General features: G+C 50.2%; 1 protein-coding gene across 1 annotated transcript in view; it reads right to left on the bottom strand.

The window, feature by feature from the left end:
• Mertk (MER proto-oncogene, tyrosine kinase) overlaps positions 1-22,706 on the bottom strand; it is an 81,252-nt gene extending 58,546 nt beyond the window's left edge. The window contains exons 1-4 of the mRNA XM_015499633.1: positions 22,664-22,706; positions 19,840-20,302; positions 8,858-8,958; positions 6,628-6,801 (exon numbers count right to left, since the gene is read on the bottom strand). Of these exons, the coding sequence (XP_015355119.1) occupies positions 6,628-6,801; positions 8,858-8,958; positions 19,840-20,302; positions 22,664-22,706 (781 nt within the window). The remainder of the gene's footprint in view (positions 1-6,627; positions 6,802-8,857; positions 8,959-19,839; positions 20,303-22,663) is intronic.
• Positions 22,707-25,396: the final 2,690 nt, after the last annotated feature.

Raw genomic sequence — 25,396 nt, 5'->3', positions numbered from 1 at the left:
CTCCAGGCCCATCTAACCCACGTCCCCAGGTGGAATTCTCTCAGTAGAAGGGACGGGGCAAGAGCCCCCAGAGGTCATTGTCAAGAGGGGCTGGGTCCCCCTGTAAGCCTCCTCAGTGGGTGGGGGACACAGGCAGCTCAAGACAGAGGGGTCTCTGACCCAGTCCCCCAGCATGCACCCGGGGGAGGGACTCAGGCATCAAACCAAAGCTTGGGTGAGGTTAAAAATGGATGTAACTAGGTTTTTCTGCAGTTCTTGCACAGCGTTACAAAATCCAAAGGCCTGGGAACACTCAGCAAGCAGCTGGCCTGACAGAGTCCCCGCAGGCGGTCGGTGGCCTGTGCCACGCAGGGCTCTCCCTGATTAACCCAAGCCTCCTCTGGTTCTGCACGGGGGATCTGAAGTCCTGGGCTGGGGCGGGGCTCAGAGGTGGAGCCCTGGATTCCACCTCCAGCACCACAAAAAATACAAACCCCATTCTAGTAACTTCACAGAACTGGCAAAGGCCTGGCTAGAGGGCGCTGTCCCACGGGAGGCTCATTAGGCCTCAGGAACAGCCCCCCCCACCCCCCACCCCCGCAGGCCAGGCAGGAGACCAGAGGATCTTAAGCACTGCGTGGTAGTAACCCGTGGGTACTGGGAAGTCCAGCCAGAAACGATAACCTGGTATTTTAGAGGAATCCCTCTGCTGAAACGGAGAGTGACTCACTATGTAGGTGGCTGGGGGCACAGGGCACGAGGACATGCAGCCCAGGACCGTGGTTAGGATGTGACAGCAAAAGTCTTGGCGAGGAGCCAGGAAAGTCTGAATCAAGGCCACAGTGGTGCAGAAGCAGAGGGAGGGAGGGAGGGAACGAGCTGGCATCTGAGAACGATGACGTGCAGATCTTGGTGACTGCAGGGTGTCTGGGAAGAGGGAAGAACCTGGCGATGCCTCAGGTGTCTACCATGGCTGCAACATCACATCACCCGACCTTCACAGCAGAGCACCAGTTACCCGTTCTGCAGTAAACGGGCATTTGATAAGAGCTGTGGGATTCCGGGCTGGCTGAACAGAGGTGCTGGGTGCTGGTCACCCCCTCCCCAAGGAGCCAAAGCAAAGGTGCACAGCTGCATGTTCAGGCAATTTTTTTTTTTTTGAGGGGGTGGGGTACTGGGGACTGAACTCAAGGGCACTTGGCCACTGAGTCACATATCTGGCCCTGTTTTGTATTTTATTTACAAAACTGAGTTGCTTAGGGCCTTGCTTTTGCTGAGGCTGGCTTTGAACTCCTGATCCTCCTGCCTCAGCCTCCTCTAGAGCCCCTAAGTTTCCAGGCCTGCAACACCATCCTGGCCCAGGCCATATGAATTGTGATGGAAATTGTCATAAAATAGAATTGATCAAAATGTACATTTAACAAGTTCTTTTGATATCATTAATCTGAATCCTAGTAAAACTATTCTTTTCTAAAAAAAAACAAAAGAACAACAAAAAATGCCTTTTTTATTGGTGCATTATAATCATACAAAATAATGGGATTCCGTGATATATTTGTATTTGCACATAACATAATTTGGTGAATTCTGTTTTCCGTTACCTCCTCTTTCCCTTCCCTCCACCCTGGTCCCCTGTCCCCATCCTCTCCTGGTCTCCCTTCTTAAAAAAAATACTCTTGCTGAGAAGTCAGCAGCCAGCTACTCACCGGCCTCACAACTAGGAAGGGTGCTTGAGCAACGGGGTGCTGTTCATTTAGAAACCAGGGCAGAACGTCAACTCGGTGGTTTCAGTAAGAGTTCTTCATTTAGGTCACATCTGTCTCTACCCTCGAAATTCTACAACAGCTGAGTCCAGCTCTCTATGAAATGCTAGTGACCACTTCCACCTGGTGCCGGGCAGGCGTCTTCTTGCCAATGCTGCCCTGCGAGCCCTCCGGCTGGTCACTGCTGCCCTCCCTGCACACCAGCCACTGAACTAGCCCTTGAGGATGTGCCCAGAATCATCTCAGGTCCTGCCTCAAGACCTCTCCTGGAAATAGATGGAGGGGTGAATCTGATGCAGAAGTGCCCCTTACCAGCGGGAGAGATCTCAGCACTGCAGGGGATGCGAGGAACCATGGACAGTACTGACCCCTGCTACACTGGGGTTTCCTAGAATATACACTGATCGTAAAGCTTAATTTACCACTTAGACACACTGCAAGCTTAACAATGGCAACTAACAGCAAAATAGGAGGATTACCACAATGTACTACAATAAAAACTATGTGAGTGTGGTCTCTCTGTCTTTCTCTCCCTCACATTTCTGAAAAATTTCCATGCGGTATTTTTGGACCTTGGTTAACCATGGGTAACAGAAACCATAGAAAGCAAAACCTCAGGGAAGGGGGAACTAGTGCATTCTGAGAGAGTTATCAGACTGGCAAAACCCAAAGGCTGTTACCGTTGCACTTTACTAAGAAAGTGCAAATGGCCAAGGTCCTTTGAGGAGGAGTTTAAAATGTATCAGAATTTAAAATATGCCCACGTTGTCCTTGAACTCTTTCAGAAATCTTTCCTATACACAGATGGTTTTCCACAAAAAATGGTAATTGTATAAGGTAAAGCCTTTGATAACTCAATAGCATTATACAAGGTACACATATCTTAAAACTTCATCTTGTGCCAGGCGGGGTGGCCCACGCCTGTAATCCCAGAAGCTTGGGAGGCTGAGGCAGGAGGATCACAAGTTCAAAGCCAGCCTCAGCACCTTAGTGAGGCCTTAAGCACTTTATTGAGACCCTGTCTCAAAATAAAAACTAAAAAGGGCTGGGGATGAGACTCAGTGGTTAAGCGCCCCTGGATTCAATCCCTGATATCAACAAAAAAAAAAAAAAAAAAGAAAGAAAGAAAGAAAGAAAGATGGGCACAAGATCAGAAATCTTTTCTAAGTCTAAGCTAGAATCGGATGTCAAGAAAATAAATCAAAATCACAATACTGGATGACCTGACATCCACTAGGATGTCTAGGATTAAGATGACTGACCATATCTAGTGTCCCACCAAGGATGTGGTGGTGACAGGGAACAGCTGGGAGCAGAAGGAATTTGAGGTGAGGGGATGAGCCCAGAGTGGCCCACGGTGCCACTCTGCTTGGAAAGGGCAAATTCCCTGCAGCCTGGCTTAAGGCTGCATTCCTCACCCAAGTACCCCCTATCTGCAGGGGGTAGGTAGGGAAATGCAGGCCCAGGCTCCTCCCAAATGAGCAGCACAAAAGGTACCCTACAGGGGGCACCTCTGTGACCTTTATTCAGCCCAGCTTCTGGGACTCAGGGAGTCCGGGTAATTCAGAGCCAAGCCCTCAACCACAACACCTGTAAGAACGAGTTCTAGAGTTCTAGGCCCAGCTAGGCAGAGTCCTGGATTTTCGCATTTCAGTGTAATAGGAAAGCCTCCCCTCCTTGGGTAAGACCTTATGAAATGGGGACTCGGAAGTCTGCGGCAATCCTGATGTCAGTCAAAGCCAAGGAGTGGACCTGAGTGGGACTCCTGGGAAACGTCCCTGGGACCCCCAATAAAACTGGAGGGCAAGCTGGATGTGGTGGTGTTGCACGCTGTCTGCAGCCTTCCCTTCCCCCTCCCTTTCAAGGGGGCTGTGGCCCGGGACTTTCCACCTGGCCCAAAATGGCCAATCAGAAGCTGACGTGGCAACGGACCCCCTACCACCAAGGTTCCTGGCTGAAGCAATCGCCCTGTCAACTTGCATCAGCCCTGACCAACCCGCGACAGACACGATGACCCTAAACTCGGCTGCAATGTAGATGGCCTGGGCTCCTCATCCCAGTTTCCTTATTAGCACTGCTCCTGCCTCTCCCGCCCCCGAGGCCCTCACCCTTTCAGGGACCAGTGAACCTCGCCTGGGAACGCCCCCCAATAAACCTTCTTGGTGCCTCATTCTTGTTCCCTGGTTCCTGATCCCGCCCGTCGGTTTCTGCTTTATAGGGCACACCTGTAATCCCAGCAGCTTGGAGGCTGAGGCAGGAGGATGGAGAGTTCAAAGCCAGACTCAGCAACTTAGCAAGGTACTGAGCAGCTTAGTGAGACCCTGTCTCAAAATAAAATATCGGGCTGGGGATGTGGCTCAGTGGTGGAGTGCCCGTGAGTTCAATCCCCAGAACCAAAAATCAATAAAACTGGAGGGCAGAGGGCAGGTCATCCCTCTCCTCCCTGGGAGGATCCACTCTCTCCCTCAAGAGTGTCCCCTTTTCCTTTGTTCCTATCCCTTGAATAAACTCATGCCACCTACTATGTGCAACACATTTGATCTTTACAGGGACCACAAGAACTGGTGGGAAGGGACCAGCCGGGTGGCTTTGGCTCTGTGACAGCAGGGGCAAGCGGATCTCACCCTCTGTGTCAGGGAATGGAACATGGTATGGTCGCTTGGGAAACCAGTTTGGTGGTTTCTTTAGATGTTCAACATACACCCATCATGTGACCCTGCCACTCTGTTCCTAGGTGTTTGCTAAGAATAAGTAAAAAACACAAGTCACCGAAAGACTTACAAATGAATGCGCTTGGCTAGAGTATCCATCACAGCCAACAGCCACGATCAGCCTGAGCTTCTCTCAACCAATGGATAAACCAGTCCATGCATGATACAGTGGATTACTACCGGCAGTAAAAAATAACCCTCACGGTGCCACAGCAAGGAATGGGGTCACCGACAACACGGTGCCACAGCAAGGAACGTGGTCACAGACACCATGCCAGCGAGGGAAGCCTGCGTGAAGTTCAAGAGGAGGCAAAACCAGCCCAAGATGACAGACAAAGGGCAGTGCTGCCTGTGACTGCCCAGCAGGGACCGCGAGGACGTTCGGAGGGGACAGTGACGCTGAACTGCTGGTTACCCGGTGTCTACGCTGACCTGGGCTCGCTGTGTGGAATGCGTACGTTCTACACTGCGTTGTATGTCAACTTTACCTGGATGGACAAAGTGTCTCTTAGGGGACTTCAGAGCAGTCACCTTACAGAAGGCAAAGAGCCTGATTTTAAGTAGATTTTGAGCACAGAATTTGCTTAGTTATCAATCACCTGGAGAAACTCAAGAAAACTCAGATGAAGGGAGGAAAAAATCCTCAGTTCCTCCTGCAGTCAGGGTTGGAAAAGCACCGCAGGGGCCGTCCCCAGGGCTGGCATTCCCCTGCTGACCACCCACGGCCTAAGGAGCCGCTGAGCCCTGCTGCAGGCCTGGCCCTGCCTCAGGCCCTGGGTATACAGGTGAACTCCTGGAGAGGACCCATAAGGAGACCTAGGACTTGGACAGCTGCAATGGAAGAATCTGAGAGGAGGAGTCAGTGGAGGGTGGGGATGGGTAATCAGGGAGGGAGTCTCCAGTTGTGGATGGAAGGAAGGGCAGAGGGGAGGACACTTGAGGCAGAAAGGAGAGAGTGCAAAGGTCCTGGGGCAGAAAGGAACATGACAGGGTGGAGGAGAGAGGGAGGAGCCGGGTGCAGGAGCAAGGCAGGAGGGGCTCTGGGCCTCAGTCAAAACAACTAAAGCCACGGCAGGGTTTTCAGCAAATGGCTGACCGACATGGTCTACTGCTAAGGAGAGAGGACAGGAGTGGGGACAGGCCAGTGCGGGAGAGCTGGCGGTGACCGGGATCACAGGATCAGCAGTAGAGCTGGAGAAAGGGCAGAGTCAGCTGTACTGTGCAGGCAGAACTCAGAACTGCTGATGGCACTCAACGTGACAAAAGAGGAAAGGGAAGAAAGCATGGGCGGTGGGTGACATTATTTACCCAGAAGGGGAATTCGGGGCGGAACAAGTCTGGGGTGGTGGAGGGTTGCATTTTAAGATGTCCACATACTCAGCAAGCAGAAATGCTAGGGGGTTGGGGCTGGAGACTCAAGTTCAAGGCCATTGTGGGAGAAGCAGGAGGGCCAGGATGGGGGGGAGGGTGCTGACATCCAGAACTGACCCCCACCCCCAGCCCCCGCCTAGAAGGAGGCTCAATACAGAGGAGGAGGGTGTCTCCAATGCCCAGCACACCCTCAGGCACAGCAGGGAGGGGACTTCCAGATGCTGCTGAAGGGGACCAACTCTGTGAACAGCCTTGTCCCCAGGGTGGGGAACAAAGCTGAGGTACCCTCGTTTGCGTGGAAATCCAGCCTATGGAGGAGTGGCGGCAGGTCAGCCACAGTCCCTCGGCAACTCAGATTCCTGCCCCTGCAGTGCCCAGTGGCCACTTTCTTGCTATTGATCTCAGTGAGGTCCTCACCTTGGTGGCTTCTCAGGTGCAGCTCCTGCAGGGGCAGCAGGACCAGGGCTGCCCTCTCCCACGGGGTGGTGAGCAGGACTCGGGCTGGCTCGGCCATGCTCAAAGTCACCTGCTTGGCCACCTGACCACTGGAGCAGTGCGCTTGCCCACTCCCAAGCCCAGCCCCCGATACCCTCCAACAGTGGTCCCTACCTGCCTGCCCATCCGCCTGGTCCCCCTAACCTCGGCGGCCATACCTGCGCCTCTCACCCTTCTGTCCTGCCGGTGGATGGTGAGCCACCAGGGTCACCAAGCTTTTGATCTCTTCTGCCCGAGATCAAATAAATACATAAATTAAAGAAAAGTAATAATAATGAATGAATACACAAGCACCCGCTTGGGCTTACCAGGCACGGTGAGAACGGAGGGGGATTTTTCGGGTTGTTCATTAATGCGGCTGCTGTTTTGCACCCAGAAAATGTTGACGGGCTCAGGGGGGCCCACGGCCTGACAGGTGAGGTTGAAGGCGGTGTTCCTGGTGACATTCATGCTCTCGGGCTGCTTGGTGAAGTGAGGAAGTCCTGCAGAGAGAGTTCAGACCACAGCGTGTTTCCCACCCAGATCAGAAGCAGAGCCCATGGGGGGTCCCAACTGACCAGCACTGGGGACAGGAGATTTGTGTCCCACTTTGAGGCTGAAATGGCCTCCCTAAATTTGGATAAGAAAGCCCAGAGGGTCATTCTTGTCAGTCCGCCTCTAGCTGGCTTTCTAGGACAGTCCCCAAAGGTGACTCAGAACTGATTTGACCAGCAGGGGACAGTTCTTAAGTGTTGTTCTGAGCCTGGACCAGAGGGCAGGTTTCTCACCAGAACAAACAGAGAAGCTACGTTATACAGCGACCAAGTGTAGAGGCCAGTCTCCTGTGTGTGATAACGGATTTTGAAATCCAGACCGGACAGCGGTTGGCACACTCAGGCCCTGGACTGGCGCTTCAGTACACGCACCCCGCAAAATTCAGACAGTTGTGTAGGGCAGCGCACTTTCCAAAGCACGTTCTCAGATAAAGAGGACAGACACAGCTCCGAGATTCCTACCGTGACTCCAGACCCAGGGATACAGGGAAGCTTGGAAAATATCTCTGAGAAGGCGGTGAGTACCATCTGGGGGCATGGGTCTGAAATGTTAGCAGATCAAACCCACTGTCCCCAGGCATTCAAATTGTGTTCTTTGGGGATTGGAATCTCACAGATCTGAGGTAGGACATTTGTGAAATAGGATTCCTTTTCCTGTTTCAAGACTTTCCAAAACTTAATGTGTTTCTGTCCTGGGTTTTTTTATTTTTTTTTCCCCCTGGGATTCTAATAAGTAAAATATCCTCTAAATTTTTTTCCCCAGATTAACAGCAAATCTAGGAGACCCCCTCCCCTTTAGTTGGTGCGCTAACAGCCAGACCAGTGCAGAGGTCCCAAAGGGACTTCCCAGAGGAGCCCCCTCCCGGACTCCACCTCTCCCACCCTCTACCCATTCCTCTCTCCTGCCTCCCTCCCGCAGCACTAGTGGGTATCAAGTTCAGGTTCACAAAAGAATGGATAGTGGAGGAGCCTTTAGATGGAAATGCTTGTGGCTGAAAAGCCTGTTCTACAGCCTGCAACGGGGAAGCTCAGGAAAAAGTAAAAAAGACAGAGGGGACCTGATGGCTCTGCTGGCTGGGCACTTTCGATGGCAGGGATGCAGATGCCTGGGAGGGGAGCACTCAGGGGAGGAGCAGACCCAGACATGCCAACCCCACCTGCAGGACCCCAGGCCCAGGGTCACCTGTTCTCACCTTTCCCACCCGGTCAGGTTCCTCAAAGGCAGACACCTTATCTGGTGTCTGACAACCCATGTGATGTTGTGAAATAGGGCATGGAATTTCTTCAAGCTATGTGCCCAGAGAAACTTGTGGGGGCCTGAAGCCCCAAGAATAGTCCAGACTCAACTGCTAACCCAGTCCAGTAAACCAGTCACCCTCCCGTGTTGGACCAAAACACAAGCAAGACAGGAAAGAATGCCCAGTAGCACGCAAAGGGCCACTTGCTCAGGGGGGCAGTACCTGTGCCAGCTCCAAGAACTGGACAGCAACGAAAAAAGTCCTTAGCATTTTTTTTTTTTTTTTTTTTTGGTACCAGGGATTGAACCCAAGGGTGTTTAACAGGGTCTCACTGAGTTGCTTAAGGCCTCACTACATTGCTGAAGCTGGCTTTGAACTCTCAGTGCTCCTGCCTCGCCTCCCGAGCTGCTGGGATTAGAGGTGTGCCCCACTACGCCTGGACAACCTCAGGTTTTTTAAAATTATAAACAACTGTGGACAAGGAGGTCCACAGTCCCTTTTGATTTCTCCTCTGGTGCTAGTATAAAGCTCAGGCTTTATATGACTGAGCACTTGCCTTGCAGGTATGAGGCCCTGGGTTCGATCCTCAGCACCACATAAAAATAAGTAAATAAAGATATTTGTGTCCGTATACAACTAAAAAAAAAGAAGAAGAAGAAAAAGGCGGGGGAGATAGGCCAAATGCCAGACATTGCACACAAAATGTTTATTACAAGCCCTAAAACAAACAGCTCTTGGGCAATGGGACCCCTGGCCTCTGGCCTTACCTTGTACCTCGATGTAGATGGGGTCGGACACAATCTCATCATTGTTTATCTTCATCTTACAGACATACGACCCATTGTCTGAACGCTGAACACTGATTATACTGCAAAGAAAAATACATCAAGATATTTACAGGGTTATTTTGAGCCCCTATCACAGGAACATGCAGTTCCTCACCTTCTTTGCTGCGTGCTGTGATGATTGACTTGATGTGTCAGCTGCGCTGGGCGGTGCTACCCAGCTGTCTGGTTCACACCTCCAGAGGCTGCTATAAGGTATTTCTCAGATGTCATGAACATTTGAATTGGCAGCCTCTGAGTAAAGGAGAGGCTGAGGCAGGAGGATTGCAAGTTCAGGACCAGCCTCAGCAACTTAGCAAGGCCCTAAGCAACTTAGTGAGAAATAAAAAATTAAGAAATCCTGGGGATGTGGCTCAGTGGCTGAGTGCCCCTGGGTTTAATTCACAGTGCAAAAAACCAAACTGAACAAAAAAATAGCATCAGTGAGGAGTGGGGTGGGGGTGGGGTGTCAGGGCCGCTGTGGCACCTCCTTCTCGTTCCTGGTGTCCAGCAGCACCTCAGGGCTCTTGCCTGCACTGCCTGATGAACAGGCCCCAGCAGTACTCTTCTGCCTTGGGATGCTCTGTCTTCCTCTTCCCTCCCCTTCCAGTGGGAGCATGATTCTGGAGTGCACCAGGTGAGGAGACGGCATCGTGCACACGTGGGGAGTCAGGGTCAAGGAAAGGCGAGATCCTGCCATGCTTTAGGGCCATAGCTGCATATCCCAATACCTAGAGGGTACCAGAGACGAAAGAGACCTTGCAGGCCAGGTACCTCCAAGTAGGGGCTAGCTGAGTCCCTGTAAGTCCCTAAATGTGATGGGAAGGGGCTGAAGCAGGAGGCACGGAGGCTCATGTCTCATGGCACCTGCCCACTGAGGGTGAAAACCACTGGTAGCTCAGCAACCCTGCCTTTCAGCAGTTCCGGAAGGTTCTGTACGGCTGACCAGTCTAGGCTTTGCAGCTCCAAGAGAAACCACAGAACTGAAGAGGCATGGTTCCCACAGACTCCACACCCCACCCATCCTGCTCTCCAGGCAGGGCCCAGGGCTTGATGGAGCCCACTGGGGGATGGCACAGGCAGAGGACACCCAGGCCTTGGAAGACTGGCTCTGCCAAAGCTGGGGGCCTTACAGCAGCAACAAGCTTGCCACATGGCCCAGCAAGAAAGTGCTTCAGTCAGCGTTGTCTCCCTGTGACCAAAACACCCAACAGAACAACTTGAAGAAGTCTATTTTAGTTCACAACTCAGGGGTCTCAGCCCATGGTCAGCCAAGTGCATTGCTCTGGGCCCAAGGGAGGCCCAGCATCATGGCGGAAAGACGTGGTGGAGAAAAGCTGCTCACATATGGCAGCGGGAAGTAGGGGTTAGAAGGAAGGGGCCACAGGGCAGGGGCTCCCTTCGAGGGCACACCCACAGGGATCCACCTCCTCTGGCCACGCCCTACCTGCCTACAGTGAGCAGCCAGTGAATTCATTCAAACTAGGATGCACAGTAAGGTTACAGCTCTCCTGACCTGTCCCATCGCCTCTGAATCTTCCTGCCTTCACACAGAAGCTCTTGCGGGACACAGGGTGTGGCACCAGGAAGGCTGCTGAAAGGGGGTACACCCAGCCCAGGATGCAGAGTACACCTGTACAGAGGCCCTGAGAGCCCGAGAAACCATTAGATCTAAGTGTCAGTTTGGCCACACACCTGGGACTGTAGGAATCAGACCGCACAAAATGCCCAGGAATACCTGAAGCCAACCACCAAGGAAATCCAGCCCAGGAATGAAAACCAGGATGCAGAGCACAAAGGGAAACCGATCCAAACTTTGCCTTTAAGAACTTAGTGCCAGGTGCAGCAGCCTCGGAGGTTGAGGCAGGAGGATCTCAAGTTCAAAGCCAGCCTTGGCAAAAGCAAGGTGCTAAGCAACTCGGTGAGACTCTGACTCCAGATAAAATATAAAATAGGGCTGGGGCTGTGGCTCAGTGGCGGAGTGCTTGCCTAGCATGTGTGAGGCATTGGCTCAATTCTCAGCACCACATGAAAAATAAATTAATAAATAAAGATATTGTGTGTCCCTCTCCAATTAAAAAATAAAAATAAAATAAAATAGGGTTGGGGATGTGGCTCAGTGGTTAAGTACCCCTGAATTCAATCCCCAGTACCTCCCAAAAAATTACAACAGGAAGTGATTTTCCTATTTGAATTCTGTATCTATCCAAATGACCCTAAGGTCAGAAAGGAGAAAGGGGCATTTCTGGACACGTGTGTCCCCAAAAGTTAGTGGATAAGGGCTGGAGATGCCAGAGGGAAAGCCAGGAAGAGGAGGACCTGGGCTCAGGGCAGCAGCACAAGGAACACAGGAGGAGTGGGGTCCCGGGGACAGCACAGAGGAGGCACAGCTGGGCCCCCCGCAGGAGGGAATCCTTTCCACACTGAAGCCGGAGGTGGCAGGCAGCCAGGACAGGTGTCTCCCAGGAGGAAATCAGAGCTGAGAGTTCTGCGACTGTGACAGGACAGGACGTAGGACTTTCCTCTCCAATTTGGGGAAGAATGAGCCATCAGTATTGAACAAACCAGCAAGCAAGGAAACTGCTGCATTCAGGGAAATCAACACGCTACTCAATAATAAAAATGAAAACCACAAAGAAAAAAGCCATTCAAGAAGTAAAATATAATTTTAGCACAGTGCATGACTCAGCCAAAAACAGAACTTCCACAGCCACCAAAAAATGTGACCCTTGGATATTGATTCAACCACAGCTATGAGTAACACCATATTAGATTAACACCCCTCCTGGGACTGGCACACACACACACAAACATGCCTGGGATGGGATCAACTATCTTTGGATAGACACTCAAGGGATGGGCAACCTCAGCTCTCCATGGGGAGGTGGCTGGGGGCTGGAGCAGAGGAGAGAAATTCTAAAAAGTCAGATTGTTTTATTATGTGTACACGCTGCATTAAAAAAAAAATGACACAGAAATCTCGTCAGGCTTTGGTCAAATTCAGACATGTGAACCAGGGAGGAGAAGAGGGACGATGGACTCAGCCACGGTGTCTAGACAGGAACCACCTGGTCATTGCACCGCTCACTCAGGGCAGTCCAGCTGGTGGCCCCAGGACCTTCTGCCAACTCACAGCAGTCCCTGGCCCTCAATCTTGCCACGCTGGGCTGCTCTGCTGGGAAAAGGCTCCTAAGTAGTTGCTAAGCTCTGGAATCTCTAAAAGCAACGAAAGGGGGCAGGGGGTTAATATACGATGTCACATATATGCTTCTAGAGATGTAAGGAAAGGTGGATCCCAGGGGCCGTGGGAGGGAAGAATGGGGAGTTCGTGTTCAAGGGGGACAGAGTTTCAGTTTGGGAAGGTAGAAAAGTTCTGTGGTTGGCTAGCAGCACATCAGTGTGGATGGGGGTGACTTACGCGGTCAGAAAGGGGTGGAATGTTCTGGGTCGTTCACCATGATAAAAAACAAAAAATAAAAATGATGTAATAAAGAAGCACAAAGACTCACTGAGAAGCTTACTGCTTCTGGAACAGGGCTGATGAGAGATGCCGGAGAAGCCAGGGCAAGGGCTTTGGGCCAAGGATCTCGGGGGTGTGAAGTGAGTCTGTGACCATTGGGCCTCTGCGGCCACCTGCCTGCTAGTGGTTTGGCTCAGTTCTCATTTTCTAGCCTTCTGCTGATTGCTCATGTACAATCCCACTTTCATGGCCACCAAAAGCATCAAGATGAATACCTGTCACGATGCACCAATCAGTCACAAAGGCCAAGTGCAGGAGGGCTTAGCACAGCACTGGGAGTCTCATGCAGCCAAGAGCCTGCTCGAACCCAGGGGACCCCAAGGGAATCAGGATTCAGGGGACCCAAACTACCCACTTGACATCTTAACAAAGAAAACTGAGAAAGTATAATTCTTTAGCACTGGGACTACAGCAGACCCCCGACCAAACAGAAAGCAAACACCCCCCCACTCACCACAAGTCCCCCAGCAGCCAGATCTGCCCATTCCTAGAACCTTGGTTCCTGTTTGCACTTGAGAGACTGAGGTATCCCCGGTCTTGCTGTCTGATGGCCTCTGCCTTTCTAGAATGCTGACCCTGGTAAGGGGCCTTTCCATCTAAGCTAGAGGCCTTCTATGTGCTATACTAGAGTTCAGGGCTAATCATTCCACAAACTACACCCTCCCTTGGAGACTCCAGGAAGAGGTCTGGGCCAAGCAGCATCCGGGGCCTGGCTGAAAGACACCCTACCCGCCCAGCTGGCACTGGATGCAGATGAGGAGGGTAACGGGCCAGAGAACCCAGGAGGAAGCTCAGCCTAGTGACTCAGGCAAAGGAGGCTGGAAAGGGGGAGTTTGCAGCTGGAGTTCACATGGACCAGGACTGGACAGGAGAGAACAGGGTGGGCTTTCAGCCTTAATCACCAAGCCACCCATTATAATGCAGTACCCCGACCCCAGGAAGATGACTCCTGGCTCCGCCACCACCAGACATCCACGATCAACAGGAAAAAGACAAATGAAAGGTGAATTATTAGCATAAAGTAGACTCAGCTCAGGGGGCACTTGGCAGGAAATAGCGCATTAGTTACTTCCTCCAATGGATATGCCCTTGACCTTGGCATTTGGAACATAACTTACTGCTTTCCCTTTTTAATTTTATTTGCATTATTCTATATTTGCTTCTGTTTTACAATCACAAAATACAGAGGCATAAGGGAAGCCATTAAAGTATTTTGAAAACTTTTAATAATCTAGGGAAATGTTTATGTTAACGAGTGTAATGAATATGACATTATAAGATTATGTTAATAACAACATGAATGAAAGAGGCTATATAAAATCATCTATATAATAAAAGACTAACTTATTTCAAGAACATTAAACTTACATATGCTTGAAAAGATTTTTTGGGGGGGTTTGTAAGATTATGGAGATATATATATACATATATATATAATGCCCTATATATTTTTTTTTCTGGTGATTGCTTTTAAAATTTTTTTTACATCACCCTATTTTTTTATTGGTTCTTTTTTAGTTATACACGACAGGAGAAAGCATTTCAATAAAATTATACAAGCATGGGATATACCTTATTCTAATTAAGACCCTATTCTTGTGGTGGGCACTTAGGTATATGTCATATGTGTACATAGGAAAATTATGTTAGATTCTTTTTTTTTTTTTTTTTTTTTGATACTGGGGAGTGAACTCGGGCACTCAACCACTGAGCCACATCCCCAGCCCTATTTTATATTTTATTTAGAGACAGGGTCTCACTGAGTTGCTTAGTGCCTCGCTGTTGCTGAGGCTGGCTTTGAACTCGCAATCCTCCTGCCTCAGCCTCCAGAGCCGCTGGGATTACAGGCATGCACCACCATGCCCAGTTTATGTTAGATTCTTTCTACCGTCTTTCCTATTCCTATCCCGTCTTTCATTTTGTTCCCCTTTGTCTGATATACTGAACTTCTCTCCTTCCCTTTACCCTTTATTGTGGTTTAGTTTTCACACATCACCAAAAGCATTTGACCTTTGGGTTTTGGAGATTGTCTTATTTCACTTAGCATGAGAGTCTCCAGATCCAGATCGTTCCATTCACTGGCAAATGTCATGAAGTCATTCTTCTTTATGGCTGAGTAATATTTCACTCTTTATATATACCATAACTTCTTTATCCATTCATCTATAAAAGGGCACCTAGGTTGGTTCTATAGCTTAGCTATTATAAATTGAGCTGCTGTAAACATTGATATGGCTATCTCACTGTAGTATGTTGATTTTAACTCCTTTGGGTATATACCAAGGAGTGGGATAAGTAAGTCAAATGATGATTCCATTCCTAATTTTTTTGGGGGGGCAGAGATACCAGGGATTGAACTCAGGGACACTCGACCACTGAGCCACAACCTCAGCCCTAATTTGTATTTTATTTAGAAACAGGGTCTCATTGAGTTGCCTAGTGTCTGGCTTTTTGCTGAAGCTGGCTTTGAACTCAGGATCCTCCTACCTCAGCCTCCTGAGCCACTGGGATTACAGGTGTGTGCTACTGAGCCTGGCCCATTTCTAATTTTTTGAGGGATCTCCATACTGCTTTCTAGAGTGTTTGTACCAATTTGCGATCCCACCAAGGATTTTTGAAATATACACGTTATCATTTTCAAAAAATCTCACACACACACACACACACACACACACACTCACAGACACACACACAAGCTAAGCCCAAGTAGTTGTGAAAATCTTTCAGGAATCATCTCACGAAGAAGTACCCAATCTCTAATCTTTCCAGAGAATGTGGGATTTGTACTTAAATGCTCCTGAACTCATGACCTATCCATCTTTCTTCCCCTCCAGTTTCAGTGAACGGAAGTCTGACTGCAGGATGCGGTCACTCAGGGTCAGAAGCTCCTTCCCCCTGGTCCTCAGGCTGGGCCCTTCTCCCTTAAAATGACACTTCATGGCCAGACTTGAAGTCCCAGGGCACTCCAACTCAGCACACTAACAGGACCTCGCCATCCCTGCCCTTGCAGCGGGATCCCCTTCCCTCGGGTCCATCTGCAGCCACAACCAGGGACCAGTGCAGCTAAGAAGGTTAAATAGGGACGGCCCTGGACTTGGGATTTTTCTGACTGCAGGATGGCGTGAAAGCAATTCTCACTCAGGGAGACCCGCACTTTGGTTTGGATCTCGATCTTTTCTCCAGGCTGGCGACAGCAACAGCATTGTGACTGATACTCTTGTGATCCCGGGCAGAGGCCCAGCTGCAGCCGCTGGTCAGCCACCTACAAAGTCTTGGTGCTTAAAAGATGAGTGCAGATACAAACTGTGGGGCCCTCAGTCTGGAGACCTCATCATTTCCAAAATCCAGTAAATTCCACCCACACCTACCTACAGGGACTGCCGAACATGACAGTGACATCTCATAGGAGAACAGCCCGTGACCAGCTCTGCAGGCTGTGTTTCTCTGCTGGGTCCCCTAACCCCTGCCAAGACACACTCTACATTTTGTGTCCTCTTCCTATGATTTCATGACCAGCCGGCTGTCTCCTGACCTTAGGCAAGTCACCCTTTAAATGGGGACTTCAGAGATCTCAATCGAAGGATAGCAAGTTTAGGGTCTTCAATGTCCTTCAATGCCGAGCAATGACATACACATTTATAATTTTGATTACGTCACTATAACTGACTTCCTGGAATCACACCGGACAGACACTGGGGCACCTGAACCCGACCTTCATAAAGTTGGAGTATATCATAAAGATGGATTTGATGTCATGAATGCCACCCAGTTCAGCTGAGTGTTCATCATTCCTACGACTTCTGATCAGGAAACCTGCTTTAAGGCTTGGTTTTGAGGTAGATAAGATTATTCTCCTTTAGAATGGAGTGTACACATAGTAAGTTGAATACAAGAAACAAAATTAATTCTAAGTTTCTCAAAACGTCACCCAGTTCCTTTTGAGCCCTAACAACTAAGACCCTGACCTATGCTGAGCTTCAAAACTCTCCCACTCAAATGCTCTTCAACTGGATCCTTGGGACCCTCCCACAGCTGCCAGGCACTGGTCCACCACTATAGAAAGAAGGCTGGGAGATGTGGCAGCTGACCCAGGGACCCAGGGACACATGGCTGGCCATATCCAGAGAGGCCACAGGGGTGCACTCTCCCCAGATGACACCCAGTGAGACCCATGTGCCAGCCTTCTCTTTCTTTAAGCCTATAAACAACTCCTCACTCATTTGTAACTAAATGATGATTTCACTTTTCTCATCGGAAGTTGCATCTATCAGCAGTAAAGGGTCTGCATTCTGTAGTCAACGCAAAAAAATAAAAAAAGTAAAAAGTCCAATGTCGAGCATGGCTGGGTGGACTGGCACACACCTGTAATCCTGTAATTCCAGCAGCTCAGGAGGCTGGGGCAGGAGGATCAGAAGTTCGAGACCAACCAGCCTTGACAATTTGGTGAGACTCTAAGCAACTTAGTGAGACCCTGTCTCAAAATTCAAAATAAAATAGGGCTGGGGATGTGGGTCACCGGTTAAGTGCCCCTGGGTTCAATCCCTAGTTCCAAAACAAAACAATAGAAAACAAAAAACCCAGACAGAGTTAAGACAACCAACGCAAGACATGGAATCATGTTGTTTGCCTGGGGACCTCAGCAGACCCAGGAGCAAGCCTATGACCTGGGCCAAGAGGGCAGAGAAGTACCTCTCCGTGCAAGTATTGACAGACTAAACTGACGGTGACTCAACCCTGTGCAAGGTGGCTTTCTGAAAAAGGAAACAAAATGATTCACCGAAAGGCATGACCCAGTGCGGGACGCTGCCAAGCGTCAGGTCAGGGAAAGTGAAAACAAGACACGTCCAAGCGGCTGCGCTCCAGGGCGGAGGGATCCCCGGAAGCTTGGCGCTCCCACTGCACCCGGAGAGCAGGCACCGAAACCTAAATGAGGCTGGAGGAGGGGTTCTACCGTCTGCAGCACAGCGGGGACGCTACAGGTCACAATAACCTGTGGTCCATTTCAGGACGACTTAGGAGAGGCTCCAAGACCGCAAACACATGAGGAAATGGAAATGTTAACTAAGCGATTGGACAGTGCGCCGTGTGCTGCTGAAACATCACCCTGAACCTCATCCAGATGTCAGATTAACCTGGGCGCAGCGCCCGCCTGTAATCCCAGCTACTCAGGAGGCTAAGGCGGGAGGACCAAAAGTTGAAGGCTGTGTTGGGCAACCCAGTGAGACGAGCCCTGTTCCAAAAATTTAAAAAAGGGCCTGGCACGGTGGCGCACGCCTGTGATCCCAGGAGGATCACAGGTTCAACCAGCCTCAGCAATTTAGGAGACTGTAAGCAATTTAGTGAGACCCTATCTCAAAATAAAAAATAAAAAGGTCTGGGGATGTGGTTAAGTAACCCTGGTTTTATCCCAGCTACAATAAATAAGTAAAAAAAAAATTTTTTTTTTTTTTTAGAGAGAGAATTTTTTAATGTTTACTTTTTAGTTTTCGGTGGACACAACATCTTTATTTTATTTTTATGTGGTGCTGAGGATCGAAGCCAGCGCCCCGCGCATGCCAGGCGAGCGCTTTACCGCTTGAGCCACATCCTCAGCCCAAAAAAGTAAAATTTTAAAAGGGCTGGTAGACAGCTCAGTGCTATAACACCCCTGAGCTCAATCCCCAGTTACACACACACACACACACACACACACACACGTAAAATTAATACATGCTAATAAATAAAGCTAAGAAACAAAAGAGAAGTGGGGAGAAGCAAACCAACAACCCAACAGCTTCAGAGGAAGTGAGAAACCAGCCTCTATCTCAGAGCAAAGCCTGTCCAAGGAAGGGGGTGTGACCCTTGTCCTTGGAAAAACCCACAGAGCACTCTTAGGCACATACCCACCCTGCTGAGTTGTTTATCTACAAATAACAGGAGAGATCTGCTGCCCCAGGTGTCCCTGACTCTGTCAGGCTAGGTGAGGACCCATAGCAACCCCCTAGCAACCACCCATCAGCAAGAGACAGGGAAAATACCTGGGATGCCAGATGACCCCCCAGTAGTTTATGGTGGTTGATAACGTGTTGGGAAACCATGTAGTTCAGCATGTACTCCCCTTGTGGCCTAAGCCAATCAGTTCAAAGGAATCCCTCTCTTGTACTAACCAATCACCCCTACTCAACTTGTTCCACCAGTGAATGTGCTAATCAACGTTAAGAGTTGTTTTATGATTTTCCCACGGTGTGTGATGATTTGCTAAGAGATGCTATGATGTATTTGGGGTCCCTGCCTTCCCCAATGAGTGTATAAAACTGCTGCAAACCCTGGGCTCGCGGCCTCTCAGCGCCACCAGTTGCTGTGTGTACGCGGAGGATGGAGCTACCTCCCAATAAACACTTCTTTGCTGCTTACATCAATCTTGGTCTCTGTTGGTCTTTTGGGGGTCCCGAATTCGAGCATAACAGAAGAAGTGCACGATACCAAAGGGTGGGTGAGAAAGCAGCAGCTGGCTCATGAACCGGGCAGCTCCATCTCCAGTAGAACGAAACAGTCCGGAAACACCTCCCGCCTTGGTGGCTCCCTGGCTCCCCAGCTCCTCCTGTTAGCTCTTGCTGAACAAAGTGGAAAACTGAGGTGTGAGGGGCAGCCAAAGACCTGCCTCATGTCCTAGGCTGCTGACCCTCCACCTCCTCTGCCCGCCTGCCTGAGGGCTGCAGCACACAGATCCTTGGGGGAGGAGGGCAGGGCAATGTGGTGAATACAGGGAATGGGAGGGCGAACTGTTTTAAAGTCTCCACTAATGGTGACCTTGATACCTTCTAAAGCCCCTTGAAAAACACCTTCCCATGAGCTGGGACAGAACCTGTGCTTAGTATGCCCAGGGTCTTGGGATTGATCCCCACTGCGGCAAAGAAACAAGCACTATTTCTGCTCACTAGTGGAAGTTTTTTGTTTGTCTGTTTGTTTTCCCCCACAGGACAGAGGATTGAACCCAGGTGTTCTTAACCTCCAAACCACATCCCCAGCTCTTTTTTTTTATTATTTATTTTTTGAGACAGGGTCTTGCTGAGTTCTTAGGGCCTTGCTAAGTTGCTGAGGTTGGCCTCAAACTTTCGAGCCTCTTGCCTCAGCCTCCCAGGTCTCTGGGATTACAGGTGTGCACCACTGCTCCTGGCACTGAGCTCTTGTCCTAGTGCACTGGACGCTGACCTGTAGCTCAGGGGACAGGTAGCCACCATCCCCCACCCCCAATTATCTGCTAACAATTCTAGTGGGGCTCAGTTTAAAAGAAGTCAACAATACAGATGCTCACCTATTTGAGACAACTGAAGGAATAGAAAGGCTGTTTGGTTTGTTGTTTTAAATTAGAAGGCTTTGTTTCAATATAATAACATCTAAAAAGAAAAATAGAAAGCACACACACCTGAAGGATGCAATTATGGATGTGACTTCGTCATCTGGGTAAAACTGGGTGATGGAATGATGGGCTCCAAGCTCCTTCCCGTCTTTCCACCAAGTAATGGCAACGTCCTGGTAGATATTAGGTACACTGATGGAGCAATTGAACTTGACATCTTTGTGTTCAGAAAGTATTATGTGTCCAACCGTGTGATTAAAGGCAATAGGTGGCAGCTTTGACGCAGCCGAGGTCACCTGGGGGACAGCCGTGTTCCCCGGATGTGGTATTCCAGCCTGGGTTGGTGAAAACATCCAGGCAGGCTGGACCCTGCGGCGGTGGACAGAGGACAGTGGCACGTGGTCAGCTGGCAGGTTCCTGGGGAAAGGTCCTGGGGACAGCTTGGTGTCTTCCTGCACCTCGGCAATGGCTGAAAAGCAGAGAGCCTGAGTGTTAGTCTTCAGTCTGGGGAAGATGCCCCACCTCCCAGCTGGATGGGAAGAAGCAGGGCATCCTCAGTGCCTTCAGCAAGATGCGCAGCCATCACTCAACACGCAGCTCAGCATACGTCTCATGTCCAAGTGTAAGGGTAAAAGAAATTGAAGTTAAAGCGTAAAAGTTAAAGGGTAAAAGACCGGGTGTTGTAAAAGTTTCTAAGCTGCAAGGTCTGAGTTAAAATGTAAAGGAGGTATTGTTAGGTTTCTATGCTACCTGCAAAACCCGAAATTTCTGTAGCTGTTAAGACAATGCTTAGAACCGCCCAGTAAATATTTCCCCTGACTATTTGGATTGTTTAATAAGGGCTCTGTGTGGTCACACATAGGCATTGCAGGGCCTGGACCAATCAGTTTAAATGTAACCCCCTCCTTAGGAATGACCTATCACTCCAGCCTGACCTGTTCCCGCCAATGAATGAACTAATCATGTTTAGGAGTTGTTGTTCAATTTTCCCACGCCTCATGATGATTTGTTCTGATGTATACAAAGCCCTCCGCCCTCCCCAAAAAGTGTACTTAAGCAGTGCTCAGCCCCTGCTCGGGGCTCTGGGCTGCTTTCCCTTCTTGAGTGGGCACGGAGTCCCAGCATGCTGGTTCAATAAATCCCCTTTTGCCAATTGCATGAGTGGTCACTTGGTGGTCTCTTTCTCCGATGTTTCGCGGGACCCTTACACAAGTTCATGCACTTGTTCACAGCCCCCTTCTGAAGACGGCTTCAGAAATAAGATTGTGGCTTGGGATGGGGCTCAGTGGTAGAGCGCTAGCCTGGCATGCACAAGGCCCTGGTTCAATCCCCAGGGAGAATTGGGGTGATAGAGAAAGGAAAAGGGGAAGGAAGGAAGGAAAAGAAACCCCCACCCCCCCAAAAAAAAAATCTTGCTGGGATGGAGCTCCGTGGTAGAGCATCACAGGGCCCTGGGTTCAGCCCCTAGTACCGCAAAGAAAAAAAAAAATCTTTTAAAAGGTGACTCATTCCAAGCCCTTCATACCAGCTCAACAGGAAGGGGCCAGCAAGGAGAGCTAAGATCCCTTTTCTTGCCGTCTGCTCCATCTCAGACTGTGCTATGAATCTTGCCAACAGTCTTAAAGACACTGACTGGTCTAAAGAGATGAGTTTACAGGTTTTGGGGGGGCGGGGGAGGGGAGTGCTTATGTTACCAGAGCTGGAGCCTCCAGAAAATGCCTGCCTGCGGGAATGAGCTGGGAGATGTTTTTATTTCATCTGGCTCACAACTGTTTCTAAAAATATAGGCTCACATTAGTTGTACTTTAGGTTTTTTGAAAGGCACGTTTGGAGCCTACATTCTAAGCTGGTTGTTATTGGTTCAAGCAAAAAGATGAGGGAAATGCAGGGCCACGCATTAGTGAGGTGGAGCACACAGAGGGTCCATACCTGCCCTAGGGCTGTGCCTCCGACTCACTCAGCTCAGAACCTCATACCTGCTGGGCTCCCGAGGGTGCCCGAGGGAGCAGCTGGCCTCAGCCCTGGGTCATGCCAGAGTTGGTGAATAAGAACAAGGACACACCCCCCTCCACCACCACCCCTACCCCCCCACCCCCACCCCAAACTGGAGTTTCCAATGAATAACAAATAACTGCTAGTGTCAGTGTCAGCCAGTAGGTAGCAGACTAAGGAAAAGAGGAACAAGAGACCTAGAGGCAGAGAGGGGACCTGGGGACTTCTCCTCTGGCATCCTCTATGCCCTGTCACTCAGGACGGCCAGCATCTCTCAGCCTGGGCATCCCTGCATAGGAGCCCTCTTAGTACGGCACTGTGGAACTGCTCCCCCCTGCTGGGGCCCACTCTCATCTCAGGGCTGTGCCTTTGGGACCTGCCTCCTTAGGGAGGCAGGATGAATGCCAGGCAGAGGACAAGAGGTTTCAGTGCAAAAACCCAGGAAAACTGGGATTACAATGGTGCAGGCCGGTAATCCCAGCGATTTGGGAGGCTGTGAGACAGGAGGTTTCCAAATTTGAGGCCAGTCTTGGCAACCTGGTGAGGCCCTAAGCAATTTAGTGACACCCTGTTTCAAAATAAAAAATAAAAAAGGGTTGAGGATGTGACTCAGTGTAAAGTGCCCCTGGGTTCAATCCCCAGTACCAAACAAAAAAACCCTAAACCTTTCTGATTATGAAGATAAGGTAACTGGTTATACTAAAAATGCAAACATGTATCAAAGTGCTTAGATAAAATGGCAGCCCATTCTGCAGTCCCAGCCCTGCAAGATAACCAACCCCTCTTTACAAACTGGGGTCTAACTCTCAGGTCCATAGGAGTCCAGCCGCCAATGAGCTAGCTGCCTGGGGAAGACCAGCCCTCAGGAGGTCCCCGAAATCCTGAGTGGGCAATTCACCCCTGGGCACCCGGTACTCGGGATGGCCTGAAAGACGACCCATCTTTGCATTCCACTGGCCAGAACTTGGATGAATGATTCAACTGCCAATGACTATTTACAGGGCGTCCCTGGGTTCCCGATAGTCCAATAGGTCTGTCCCAGGCGCAGAGCCACAGGGGTTAAAGTGGAGACTGGAGTTGGCTACACCGCTGAAGGCAGAAGGGAGGAGCAATGGCTCCCAAACTGAATCTTTGACCTCATCTGCAGATGGCATTCGGAGGTGGGCTCCTCAGGAGGTGAAGAGGATCAGAGGGGAGGGGCGGCATCCTGCTGGGTCTCAGGGGTATAGCCTCTGGCTACCAAGCACCCCTGTGGTTGGGGGGAGGAGGGCCTGCCTGGGGGGTGTGCTGCAGTCTACAGGAAGGCCCTGTGCCCCACCCTCCCTAGGGAAAGGGCCAGACCCTGAAAGGGCCAGACCCTGGGTGGCCGTACCCCTATTTCACTTGCACCCCCAGGCCACTATGTGGATTGTGTCCCAGGGCGGCTTCCCTGTTACCCAGGTTAATAGCTAGACCGGCATTGTTCTATTAGTATAGTCTATTAGTATATATAGAGTTTGTGTAAATGCAAAGGGTTCTGGACTGATCCAGAGTAGCGGGGACTCCACTACTAGGAAAAATACCACCGTCCATTACTTGACCTGAATGACCAGTCCTAAACTGTAAATCATTAACTTGGCTGGAGCCAATGCCCTCAGAACACCTGGAGAAAGTGAAAGAAAAGAAGGCCACTGTAGGAAGAAAGGGACCCGGCTGGCGTGTGCATTAGTGCACCAGGGCCCAGCAGAAAAATGCTGCGCTGGCGAGCAGGGCCAGCTGAGGGCACAGGAAGGGGAGAGGTGGCGGGGCCACGCGTGCCCCAAGAGGTCTCAGCTGAGATGCAACAGGAGGGAAAGGCCCAGGCACAGTGGACAAAGGGTGAAGTATGGGCCTGGCCCCATGGCACATGCCGAAGATCCCAGAGACTCAGGAGACCCAGGAGGGAGGATTGCAAGTTTGAAGCCACCCTCAGCAACTTAGCAAGACCCTCTTTCAAAATAAAATAAAAAAGACTAGAGATGTAGCTCAGTGGCTGAGACCTACCCCACCCCAGCTTCAAACCCCAATACCGAACATAAAGAAAAAAAAAGACAAGACATGGTGTTGGCGGGACAGATGCTTCATTTGGATCACAGCTGCCACAGAGCTGCCAGATAAAACCAGGACACCTCTTTTCAGTGAAATTCCAGATAAACAATGATTATGTGGCGCAGGAAACCAGCTGGAGCCCGAGCGCCAAGGAGTTCATGGCAGACCACTGTGGCCACAGGACAGCCTCTGGGACCTGGAGCAGGAGGAGGGGTCTGGAGGGCACAGTGGAGCCCTACAGCAGGCAAGTTGTCCTGCCTCTCTGAGCCCTGGCTGGGAGTGTCTGAAGGGGCCTGGGCCTCTCAGGTGGCGCCTTCTTCCTTACTGCCCTGACCCCACATATCCATTTTGGCTAAAAAAAATAAATAAATAAAAAGAGCAGATGCCCTTCCCCTTGCCCTTGAGCACACTCTCCAGCAGCGGAAACCAGGAAACTCAGAGCCATAGGCAGCCCCTGCCGCCCCGTCAGCCTGCACCCTACTTTTCAACACAGGTATTTGGCTTTTTCTCCAAATAAGTACTTTAAAAAAGAACACCTGGAGAAAGTGAAAGAAAAGAAGGCCACTGTAGGAAGAAAGCAGACTGCAGCCCCCAGGCCCTTGCTGTAGGGAGTCACCCAGGGAACCGAAAGAGCATTCCTGAATCCGTGACTTTTCACCAGCCTGCTCCGATTCTCCGGCCATGACCTCAAACTAAGCTTTTGATGTCTGGATCCCACCCAGAGCTTGAGTTTATTGGCCTGGGGTGCATTTTGGGCACTGGGATTTTTAAAACTCTCCTCTGGTGATTCTGCTATGCAGCCAGGATCAGGCCTCTGCTCTAGGGAACGGGTACAGAATGGGCACCAAGCACCCCCAGCTGGTCCTGAGGGTCCTGGATTGAGCCCGAGAATCTCTATCCAGAAGGCTCGGGTCTGACTGGTGTGACTTGGGCGATGGGGGCTGTAGGAGGGGTGGGGTGAGAACAAGGACCCCAGAGTCGGAGGGGCAAAGGTGAGCCCCAGCTCAGCCATGCAGAAGCCAGACGACCTTGTGTAAGTCACCTGTCCATCCAAGACTGAGTGTCCTCATCATGAAGGGAGATAGACGACACCTCCACTTGGAGAGAAGAGCCACGCACTGCAGATAACAGCACCGAAACCAAAATGAAGCAAGGACCATGTGAACACATTGACAAACACGGCTGCTTGCTATAGTGCTCTGCTAGGTCCTGGGTGCAAGACTGCCAGCATCATCTAGCTCCGCCTTCATCCTCAAAAAGAACTTATAAATGTGCAAACGGGATCTGCAACCACTCCAAAGTAGGACTGAGCAGAATAAGGCAAGTGGAAAAGTATTCTAAATTCCAATGCACCTGCCAAGAGAGCATGCCAAGATTGTATTTATAGATTTCCTATCTATGTTGGAATGATGAATAGAAAGTGCTCTCGTAAAAAATTAAACCTTTTCTCGATGTGCTGACCTGGTGATATAGGAATGATTATAAATTTGGTGTAAACATTCTTAAATGCATACAAGTATTCTGCAAGAGTTGCAAATAAAACACACCGTGCACAAGGTCTGGC

Source organism: Marmota marmota, unplaced genomic scaffold (genome assembly GCF_001458135.2).
Source record: "Marmota marmota marmota unplaced genomic scaffold, marMar, whole genome shotgun sequence".
Taxonomy (NCBI): domain Eukaryota; kingdom Metazoa; phylum Chordata; class Mammalia; order Rodentia; family Sciuridae; genus Marmota; species Marmota marmota.
This window is presented reverse-complemented; position numbering and strand designations above follow the sequence as displayed.